This window comes from Theobroma cacao, chromosome 1 (genome assembly GCF_000208745.1).
Source record: "Theobroma cacao cultivar B97-61/B2 chromosome 1, Criollo_cocoa_genome_V2, whole genome shotgun sequence".
NCBI classification, from domain to species: Eukaryota; Viridiplantae; Streptophyta; class Magnoliopsida; order Malvales; family Malvaceae; genus Theobroma; species Theobroma cacao.
The window spans coordinates 2,203,176-2,214,737 of record NC_030850.1 but is presented as its reverse complement, the minus strand read 5'-3'; the positions used below and the strand labels follow the sequence as shown (position 1 = coordinate 2,214,737).

Below are 11,562 nucleotides of genomic sequence, written 5' to 3'. Positions count from 1 at the left end.
ATTTTAAAAAATCAATTACCAATTAATTCTGTTTGGCTGCAAAACCAAAACCAAGGAAACTCAATCTCTGTCGGAGCGTATAACTTTTCGAGTTGCGATCATCCCCCACTCTCCTTGTCTGCGTGCATGCCACCATCATATGAAACCTGTTGCCTAGCCTCCCTTGTTAAAAAATGCACCTCCATAACCAGCCTCAAAATAGCGCGTCAACTCCACGCTCTGCTCCTTACCACCACCCAAACACCCCTGGATTCACCTTCACCATATCTCCAGAACAACCTCGTGTCCATGTACTCCAGATGCAACTCCCTTTCCGACGCCAAGAAAGTATTCGATAAAACGCCCAGTAGAAATGTAGTTTCATACAATGCGCTCATTTCAGCGTATTCTCGAGCTCCTAACCATGCTAATTTAGCCTTTAGCTTGTTTTCCCAGGTGGGTTTCGAGTCTTTAAGGCCTAATGGTGCCACATTCACGAGCTTGCTACAAGCTGCTTCTTTGGTTGAGGATAGGTTGATTGGTTCTTCGATACATGCTCTAGTTGTGAAGTGTGGATTTCTGGGTAATGTTTGTGTTCAAACTTCATTACTTGGGATGTACTCGAATCGTGGGGATTTAGAATCTGCTAATGAAGTTTTTGGTTGCATAAACGGCAAGGATGTTGTTGCTTGGAATTCTATAATGTTTGGGAACTTGAAGAATGAAAAGATAAAGGAAGGGCTGGCTCTCTTTTTTTTTATGGTTAAGTATGGGGTTTTTCCAACTCAATATACGTATTCAATGGTGTTAAATGCTTGTGGTAAGGTGGGGAATTATGGTTGTGGGAAAGTTATCCATGCCCGAGTTGTTGTTTCGAATATAGTAGTTGATCTACCTTTGCAAAATGCCTTGCTGGACATGTATTGCAATTGTGGTGACATTGAAATGGGATTGAACGTTTTTAGTAGGATTGCAAACCCTGATTTGGTTTCTTGGAACTCAATGATCGCGGGATTGGCAGAGCATGGTGATGGAATGAAGGGCATGGAGCTGTTTGTCAAGTTGAAAGGAATGTCGTTTCCCAAGCCTGATGAGTATACTTTTGCTGCTGTCATTTCTGCAACAAGTGCACTCTTAGCGTCTGATTATGGGAAGCCCCTGCATGGTCAAATTACAAGAACAGGATTGGAAAGTAGTGTTTTTGTAGGAACCGCTCTTGTGTCCATGTATTTCAAAAATGGTGATAGTGAATCTGCTCAGATGGTTTTTTGTATGATCCTGAAAAAAGATGTGGTTCTGTGGACTGAAATGATTATGGGTTATTCTAGAATGGCTGATGGGGAGAGTGCAATTAGATTGTTCGTTGAAATGTGTCAAGTGGGTCATAAGACGGATAGCTTTGTTCTCAGTGGAGCATTAAGTGCATGTGCTGACCTTGCAATGTTGAAACAAGGTGAGATGCTTCATTCTCAGGCTATAAAAGCTGGATATGATGTTGAAATGTTTGTTTGTGGTAGTCTGATAGATATGTATGCCAAAAATGGAAGCCTTCAAGCTGCTCGATCAATATTTTCTTTGATTTGTAAACCTGATTTGAAGTGTTGGAATGCAATGCTTGGGGCATATAGCCTCCATGGATTGATAGAAGATGCATTGGAGCTATTCGAGGAGATCCTAAAAAATGAACTGAGACCAGATCAGGTAACATTTTTGTCTCTACTATCTGCTTGTAGCCACGGTGGCTTGGTTGAAAGAGGAAAGTTCTTGTGGGGAGATATGAAGGAAAATGGTTGCACAGCAGGGCCCAAGCACTATTCTTGCATGGTGAGTTTGCTTTGTCGAGCAGGATTATTGGATGAGGCAGAGAAAATAATCACAGAATCACCTTACGGTCAAGAACATCTGGAACTCTGGAGAACTTTGCTAAGCTCTTGTGTCACTTACAGAAACTTGGAAAAAGGAGTACATGCAGCAGAGCAAGTCTTAATAATAAATTCAAGAGACAGTGGAACCCATATCTTGCTTTCAAATCTTTACGCAGCTACAGAGAGATGGGAAGGTGTGGCAGAAATGAGGAGAAAGATAAGAGACTTGACATTGGAAAAGGATCCTGGGCTAAGCTGGTTTGAAGATAAGAACAATATTCATATATTCTCTTCTGGAGATCAATTGCATCCCCGGGTTAATGATGCACAAGCTGAACTGCATAGGTTACAAGGGAACATGATAAGAACAGTAACAGATGACTTCGTTTCAAGTATTTAGTTTAACATGAGATAAAAAGTCGGCTGGAAAACTGAGAAGCTTGCATATTTTTACTGGAAGTAGCTGCTCGCCCTGGCAGGTGAGGTTATTGTAGAAACCAGCGAAAGCTTACGCTTCACCGAGTGGGTACTGTGGGCTTAGACTCTCATCTGGATCCATTGAGTAGGATACTAACACAAAATTGTTGCAAATTGCTCTATTATCCAACAACCAAATTGGGAATCTGTATAAATTCCCACTAGATTTCCAGAATTTTGTAATTTGTTAGCTATAAAAAAACATTAACGGGCAAAAATTCTTTATATATTCGTATTTGGAAGCTTGTGATCTGAACTCTATGCATAGGTTGATATATTTTGTGACATCTTGTAAAGAAGGGGTTAGACATATAATCCAACATATACGGCATTAGAAAGCTTTGAAACATCCTAAACGAAAGTCAAAAGTGACAATCAGAAATTCAGAACTGAAAATGATTTATCCAAAATGCTTTTTATATGATTATATCTTGATAAAAGATAATTATGCTTTTCCTATCTTATTTCTCAAGAAAAAATCCGACCTACAATGTTACAGTAACAAGGATCTTGTAGCACCTTCATCAAGCTGCAAAGAAAATGGGATTAGTATGTTTCACCAAAGCTAACATCTTGTTTTCCTGGACTTCACCAAAAAAACTACAGGGTTCCTTCAACTCCAGAGCTAAAGACACTGAACTTTAAGCAATTTCACGTTCAAAGACACTGTCAAAACGAAATGTGTGGCTCCTTTTATGTGCAACGAATCATTTGAGTAGACAGCAAGTTGCTTCAGGATTCCACATTCAAGCTACCATGACTAACGTCGGGCAGTTCGAGATTTTGGCCTCGATGATTTCTGCAAGAACACATAAAAGAGGTTAATGAAGAGAAATACAAAGATCCAGGTAACAGAACTGACTGATGCTCACACAGCAATTAGTGTTCTTTGAAGCTTACTAGCTATTTTTATAATCAATTATGAAAAGGAAAAAAATTGAAAGCCAAGAAAACATTCTACTCACAGATGCAGCCCCAAAGCTAGCACCAGACCCTGTTGCAGCACCTGGGACAAAGAGAAGTAACTTAGTCAGACAAAAAATTAATTAGATCAAAAAAATTTATCAACCCATGTCCAAATACAGAAATTACTCAAAAACAAAACTCCAAGCATGATTTCCTAATGACAATACTTGAAAATAAAAAGTGATTTCAAAAACCAATGGGATAAGAAGGTACCAGAAGCAAATGGTGTCGAAAAAAGTGAGCCTCCAGCAGATGCAGTAGAAAAAGCTGGTGTAGAACTAGAAAACAGAGAGGGAGTGGATGCAGATCCTAAAAACGATCCTGATGAGGAACTGAAAAGTGATGTCTGAATGGAAGCACCTGAGGTTGGAGTTGCAAACAGAGAAGATGACATGGAAGAAGCAGGAGTCGAAGATGGTGTACTAAAAAGAGACAATCCCCCTCCAGAAGAAGCTGATGCTGTTGCAGCAGATGTCTGTGGGGCAGAAGCTGCTCCAGGATTTGCTGAGCTGGCAAACAACCCAGCAACCTGAGTTGATGGCTGTGAATTTGCAGGTAAATGCAAAGTTGGATGTACCCTCTTAGCCGCGGCTTCTTGCTTGGCAGTTTCTCTCCGATCAGCTTCAAGAAAAGGATCATTAACATCTCCTCTGCGGCGCTGATCAGCAAGATATGCTGTTTTCATTGATTCAATATATTGATGAATGCTCTCCACCTAAGAAACACATGGTTATACAGCAAGTCAAAATCTTTTTTCCTTCTTTTTTCTTTATGGGGTGGAGGAATGTTAAGAGTTTGAGTGAAATCAGATATAGCTTAAACTCAAATATCATACCTTGAATGCATGTTAACTATGTTAAAAGTAAGATATATCAAGGGTATTTAAAAGCATAGCCTTATATAAGAAGACACCAAAAATCCTGGCTCTCAACTCAATTTCAATTTACAAAGTTTTGAACAACCACATATATTTCTGCTCCTTAGCATATAATCAATTACCAAGGACAACATGCAACTGAAATTAGCATATATCTTGTACACATCTATATATATACACACTCTCAATCAGACGACATCACACATGGACAAAGAATGATACAAGCACACATATATTCTTTACCTTGGCAGCCACATGAACAAAAAAGTCATGAACATTGGACATGACTTTTGGAAGAGATTGCAACAATGAGGATGTGTGATTGATAGAGTTTCTGTCAGAATTGAAAAGGAGCAGTTGTTCCAACTCTTCAATCCACTGGCGACACTCACCCAAATACTTCTCAAATCTAGCAATTGTATGCTGTAGAAATAGAGAAGGCTTCTTTGGAAGCCCATGGTAAAAATCAAAAACTGGTAGAATGGATGCAGCACTAGGTTGAGCACTAGAACCTGGTGTTGTTGTTGCCCCTGGAGCCTGGGATGGTGCAGTGGTATTTGAAGCACCTGCTATGTTTGAATGAAGGAACCGGGGACGAAGCATCATGAATGAACGAACGGCAACCTCTGTATTCCTTAACATATCTTTCACAGTAGCCATCAACTCCTGCAGCAAAGCTTTCTGCTGCTCCATGGCAGTCCTGACTCCTCCAAGTTCCTGTTGAAACACCCAATCATCCACCAATGCTAAGCACCATAATGGGGCAATGGACAAGGAAAAGGTTTCAAAACTGATGGTTTTTTTATATATATCATTCGGATGGGACATGCTTCATTGTTCAAAAAGATATATCAACTGATTCAGTATTGTAAGTCTAGAGGTGTTCTATTCTTGAAAGCACATAAGACTGGCATGGAGGTAATAACTTAACTCTACTTAAAATCTAGTTGTTCTCAGATCAATGGGTTTGGAAATAACTTTTCAAAGGTTAAACACCCTCTCTTAATGAGGATGGAAGAAACTTCTCCAACAGTTTAGAATTTGTTTCTGGTACTCATCAATAGTACACACTTCTGAGTTACCCACTCATAAATTCAGACAATGGAGCACATATCTTATTTGCATCCCTTATGAATGCACTCCCTCCACAAAAACAGACAAAGCAATACATCATAAAATAAAAATGGATTAGAAATTGAGCTAGTGCAAATATTCACAATAGTCAAAGTAGTTTTTGTTGCTTAATACTTCATTACTTAAATCCTAATATGGGCGTCATATAATAGTTTCACGTTGAATACCAAGAATGCTACTTCAGATTATTCTCCAAATTCAACTATAAGCAAACTGTGGAATTACTACTCATCTTCTCTATCAATGCATGGTCTAAAGAAGCAGCAAAACTCATAGAAAAAGAAAACCAGAAAAGAAAGTAAGCACAAATTCACATAAACAGGAAAAAAGATGCAGAGGTTAAACCTGAACAATGTGGCTGGCATCAAGCTCAAACCCTTCATTGGAAACCGAAGAATCATAAAGGCGACTACATTGATCTAACCTCTGGCTCTCATCCCTGTACTCCAAAATCCTTTCCCTACATTCCAAAACCATAATTACGCCTACTCAGAGTGCCATTAACACCGATATGTAGGCTCAACCCATAAAACAAATCACAACGGCAAACTTATGTCACGCACTTTTTCCAGGAAAACACCATGACAATATCAAATAAATATTCAAACTGTATGAAAATTTAAGTTCAATGTACCAACACTCAACAGACAGCCAAAAAGTTCTACTACTATCCAGCTTAAAGCAGAAGTGTACTTAGTTGCTTTCTACTTTTAATACTCTAGCCCAGCAACCCAACAAAAAAAGATAAACATAAAAGAATGAAACAAAAACCCATTAAAAAGAACTGAAACCATACTCAATTTGAAGCAGAAGTTTTTGAGAATCCGGGTGCAGATCAGCCCATTTGGTGCTGTAACTAGCAGGAGTCTTGTCATTAGTGAAAAGAAAAAGTTGCTGCTGTGGCTGTTGCTGTTGCTGTTGTTGTTGAAGCTGCTGCTGTTGTTGTGGAAATTGCAACTGTTGTTGCTGCTGCTGTTGTTGGGGCTGGAATAATGGGCTGCTTTGCTGGAAGGGCTGTTGCTGTTGTTGGGGTTGAAACAATGGCTGAGGTTGTTGGGGCTGTGGAGTTGAGAAAAAGGACGACATTGTTTGTTTTCCTTGAGACGAAAAATTAGGGCTTCAGTAGAGACATTTGGGTAAGGATTGAGAAAGAAAAAACCCCTTTTGTTAAACCCTAGAGTGAGAAAATGATGGAGGCAATTGAAAGAAGAAAGGCGTCAAGAAAATCAGACCCTGCCTTGAACTATTGTTACTTGCTGCAAGCATGGAAAATTGGGAATTTGAATTTATTTGCCATACTCCACTTTCTTTTTCTCTCTCTTTTTCAAGTCCAGGGGGGCATAGGGACATGAGGACCCCAAAGCCCATGGATTTGGGCTTTCTTTTTCTTTTATTTGAATTATGACAAACATTAATAATTATTTTATTTAAAGATTGGCATGAGTAATAATCTTTTTGGCTTTGCTTAAGATCAAGTTTAATTTTGGTTATAATATGTTTACAAAAATTTTAAATTATTATATATATTTTTATTACATTTAATAAATTTTTATATTTCTATTCTAAATCGAATAAATTTTTATAAATAACTATACGTCATATTTTTATGTCACCTTTATTACAAAATTTTTAATATGATAAGTTATAAAAAATTAAATGCGAAGGAAAGAGAGCTTAGATGGGAGGATATTTGAGTCTAGAATTTTCAACCATATTACAACAAATAGTAGTAAGAAATAATGGAGGTTGAAAAGTAAGATTGCGTTTTGAAACAAAGTGGAAAAGATGATTAATCAGTTAAAAAGTTTCCAGAATAAGAAGTTAGAAAAATATATGGCAGCGGCCAAAAACAATCCCACCATTAAGATACCTTTGATACTCAAGATTTTGCACTCAATAAAACCCACGAAGAAAATGGAGCGAAGATTCTAAAAGATTTTGGACATCCACCTTCACTGGACTGGATGATGTCAGAGGGGGGGTAGTTGTTGGTGATTTCCACCTCACCGAGCACTTCCCATGTTCTTCCACCATGTAGCGGGATTTTCTGAATCCGCACTTCACTTTGGATGCATGACCGACATGGAATCAACTCCATCTTGCACCATTATAAATTGGCATCATCTTACCAATTTTTCTGCCTGCAATTGCAAGAAGATTAGTAAAGGCTTTGGTTGGTGGTTTAACATGGGTTTATGTTATATTCCATCTCTTGCACACTGGACTCCAGTGCTGCTGCTGGCTGGTGTGCAGGGGGTGGAATACATCATTGAATCATGATATTTGAGTTTTCTCCCAAGTTTTCCGAAGAAGGTGGAGGTTGGGTGCGTTTGCTCTATATCAGGTAAATAGCATATCAGTTCTAGTTCTCAACCAGGAGAAGAGTCTGTTGTTCTTTAGTCCAAAGAATATGTACTTAGGCTTTGGCATGGGATGGGATGGTAGTGCTCAACTAGCAATTTACCAAAACCGAAAAGTTGCAAAGTGTGGTTGGAGCTGACTCCAGCAACATCCATACTCTTATTAAACTGATATATCTGTGTTTGTAAATATATCGTGGATGAGTTAAGATCATAAATGAAGAGATACACACTTTACATATCAGATACAAGACTGAGTTACTCAAATCATATTACAATTATGTATATGTTGGGAACAGGATGATTGATTTTCCTTTTCTTTTCCCTTCCTCTTTTTTAAAATCTTTAGATTTCTTTACACTTTTTCCTACAGGGTGAGTGTCAATTCTTATTTTAAAACTAACAGTAGTTGCATTCTTTGCAGTTTTTCAAAAGTTCATGTTTGAGAAGCCATCAGGAACCTGTAAGAAAGATCCATAGTACTTCAGGATTTTGTGGCAAGAATCCTACTAAGAAGGACTAGCAATGAGCATTTCAGAGCTAAAATTTTTTAGAGTAACAGGATTGAGAAAGCTTCAATGGAATGCTCAAGCCACATTGCATTTACTGACATGTTTATGATTTGTTCCTCTTATCCATTCTTCTCCTTTTCCCATTGGCTGATACTAGGTAGGATTAGCCAAATATTTCTGTCCAGAGAACATGCACTTCTAACTTTGGCAATATCTGATCTCTCTTTTCCACTTAATGCTTCAGGATTTGAAGGTCAACATGGATACTTCACACATCCAAACTCATAAATTGAAAAGGTTGCATACTGATCTGCACCCTTTTTAGGAGATTATGACCATAGAAGGCATCGAGCGTCTCAATAGGTGAAGGGCATGTTTGGCTACTTTGTTTTCTTCAAAATACTGTAAACTATAATATAGAGAGCAAATAACAAGTCTCTAACCATTCCAGGGCATCATTTATTCAGAATTCCATGTGTTATCTACAAATCCAGGTTTTTTCTTATTAAAATTATAGATTACAGCAAATGTCTATTTCAATAGAAACATTAGCTTTTATGGAATGTAAGATCTAAGGATGACATTATCAATTGAAGGACAGAAGAAATTTTATTTATAATTATTTATTTTCTTATTGATTACATTCTTTCTCTGTATAAATAGTTTAGTAACATTCTTATTGATCAAGACAAAATCAGTAAAATTGAAATTTTTTTTTCTGCAATATATTTGATCTGCTTGGATTTAGTAACAATCCATAATATAATTTTCAAGTCCATATTTTCTTAAAGCACTGGGGCAATAAACAGTCCGATGCAACAATAACAGATGCACTGTATTTATGAGATGAATATGTTATCCTATCTGGGCGCCTCCCTTAATAAAAATCTGGCATCGTCCTGCATTTCTCGAGACATTTGCAATTAAAATGTATGCAGGCCGGGCAACAGAGTGTCTTGCAGTATGGAGAATTACTTCCTGCCTCACTGTTGATGCGTGAGCTTCAATCATCTTCCTGTCATTGCATCTTTTGAATGGCATCATGATAAAAGATTCATTGAAATTAATCGGAAGCCCAAAAAAGCTACCTAGTTGATGTGCAAAGTCTGAGGATTGAAACTGAATGTGTAAACCTCAGTCACATTTGGCTCAATTCCAGGAAGCTTGAGGTTTTCATGAAACAAAGCAAAAACATAGGCCCATGTTGATCCCTTCATCGGCTGCGATATCTCCATCTCGCCTGATGGCCATCCAATTTCACTAACACAACAACATCAATATTAGGAGCTCCAGCACCTCTCAATGCCCAGTTTACTACGTCCAACCATGGCATCAAAGACTAAGAGGTTTCTGTATTCAAACATTCCATCCTGACAACCACAAATGTTGGAAAGTGCATAAGCTAGACGAACTATTTTTGGATCAGCAGAGTAAAAGGAAGGATACACATTAAAGTAAAGTGAGTACTTATATTCTTCCTGGACCGTCACTATCTCAGGTGAAAATTGTGTCACTGAAAGATGAAAAGGATTTTCTAATACTGTTAGGAAAATACTTGAGGAGTTGAGGTAACAGTAATGCCAAGGTTGGCAGCTGTATAGACAGCTTTAGTGTTGCTCATTGCTGGAAGCACATTGGCAGCTTTAGGGTTGCTCATTGCTGGAAGCACATTGGCTGCTAAATCAACAGGAAATACCTCATATCCAGCTGCATTTTTTAAACATATGTAGGTGGTTTAATGTTGGTTTAAGCCCTTTTGATAGCGTGACATAGGTCGGTTGCCTAAGTCTCTAACGTCTATGTTTTCTTTTCCAGCTATAACTTCAATTTCTGAACTTCGTAAGGCCAGAGTTCATCCTGATTAGCAAAAGCGAAGTCCGTTAATGTTTTGGTCTTGCAAAGGGTTACAATTTTATCTGAAGGTAGTAGGATGTTGCCTTGCATTTCCATTCCATAGTTCACTCCAAGGTCTTAGCCTTCTGCATCAAAAGACAAGGCAAAACATGATCAATTACTCTAAAGTCTCTAGACCAGTAAATTATTCACACCGACATAGCTTTTAAGTTTGAACAGTAAAAGCAGTAAAGCTGTGACCAGTGAGTGAAAAAGCAAAAGGTCCGTCGAGGTGAAGTGTAAAAACTACAGACGAAATTTACAATTTTGGGGTTATTTTTAACTGACTTTAATCGCCATAAATTAAATGCTTGCAGCCAATTTGTGTGCTTCTGTCGAAGCGTCCATCTACATTTAGTTTTTTAACCTTCAAATGTACACGAAATAAATGAAACTTTCCGGCAATTGGAATTAATGAACATTTATTTCTACTTAGATGATTGGCAGAACAAAGCATAACCAACTCTGGACATCCACCAGGTTCCCTGTACAGCTTAAATTTAAGCGAATGCTCCTCAATAAATAACAACAGGTCCTTCTTTCAGCTATACAGAACAGAGAGCTTCCTTTCTCGATTTCTGTCTAATGCAGATTCTGCAAAACGTGGCCTTATTGATGGTCTGCTTATCCAATTCTGAATTAACTTTGGTAAAAGTAGACTGATTTTCCATGAAAAAGAAAATTGGCATGTGATGGGGAAAAACAACAGTTAGGTTCCAGTTTGAAAGCCCATAGTTTTGGATGCTTGTTAGTTTTCATGAAGGGTGTGTGGCATGAAAACTGAAAGGGAATTAGTTTTTTCTTCTTTCCTAGTATCCATGACCCAGATCGCTAAATTCATCCACATTCAAAGAGTGTCACATCAGAATCTTGACTATCTCCAGCAAGCACTTATTTTTTTTTTTTGGGGGGGGTGTGGGAAAGGCGATTTAGTCACAATCAGTAAACATAAAAAACAAAACAGACAAGCAAGATGTTTGAGGACTTTTAACCAAAAGGCCATGGAAAACTAACAACCAAGAGCAACGCTATCAGTGAACAATCAAGCCATCACAATCTGGAGAATTTAACAGAGATCTTCCCTTTCGAGAAAATATTGCAAATTTCAACGACCAGAGAGTGGTTGGTAGGTCAGGTAGAGAGCCTAATACCAAAAACCATAGTTGAATGTACTTATCTGGAATCAAAATCAAATTGATTTAGAGTTCGACAGTTGTCATAGAGGAGTGGAATTCATTGCAATGTGCTTCAGTTGCTTCTAGGATTAAGGCCAATTCTTATGTCCAGCTCACAAATTCTTCAAACTTCACAATGGGCATATCTACTTGTAATTAAGTGTTTTGATGGACATTACAGAAACGGTTTGAGTGGCATTTCATCTAGTTAAACAATATAATAAAAAATATATATAAAAGCCCTTTAGCCATCACCCCATCATATCTTAAACAACACTGCTCTCTAAAATATTTTTTGCTGGTTGTGATGAAAATTGGAGGAGA

At 37.9% G+C, this 11,562-nt stretch overlaps 2 protein-coding genes and 1 long non-coding RNA gene across 3 annotated transcripts; 2 read left to right on the top strand and 1 right to left on the bottom strand.

Annotated features, from left to right (window-relative positions):
• On the top strand, positions 26-2,577 carry LOC108660482 (pentatricopeptide repeat-containing protein At3g50420). Its single transcript, XM_018114022.1, has one exon. The coding sequence runs from the start codon at positions 127-129 to the stop codon at positions 2,242-2,244; it is 2,118 nt and encodes a 705-aa protein (XP_017969511.1). The 5' UTR covers positions 26-126; the 3' UTR covers positions 2,245-2,577.
• Positions 2,753-6,594, bottom strand: LOC18611050 (nuclear pore complex protein NUP58). Its single transcript, XM_007047067.2, has 6 exons — positions 6,095-6,594; positions 5,644-5,758; positions 4,408-4,881; positions 3,501-4,002; positions 3,287-3,327; positions 2,753-3,120 (listed from the first exon to the last, which is right to left on the bottom strand). Exons 1-6 carry the CDS (start codon positions 6,382-6,384, stop codon positions 3,082-3,084), a joined length of 1,461 nt encoding a protein of 486 aa, XP_007047129.2. The 5' UTR covers positions 6,385-6,594; the 3' UTR covers positions 2,753-3,081.
• LOC18611049 lies at positions 7,461-8,765 on the top strand. The gene is made up of 3 exons (XR_001927811.1): positions 7,461-7,642; positions 8,083-8,327; positions 8,415-8,765. It is a non-coding gene; the product is annotated as an uncharacterized LOC18611049 (long non-coding RNA).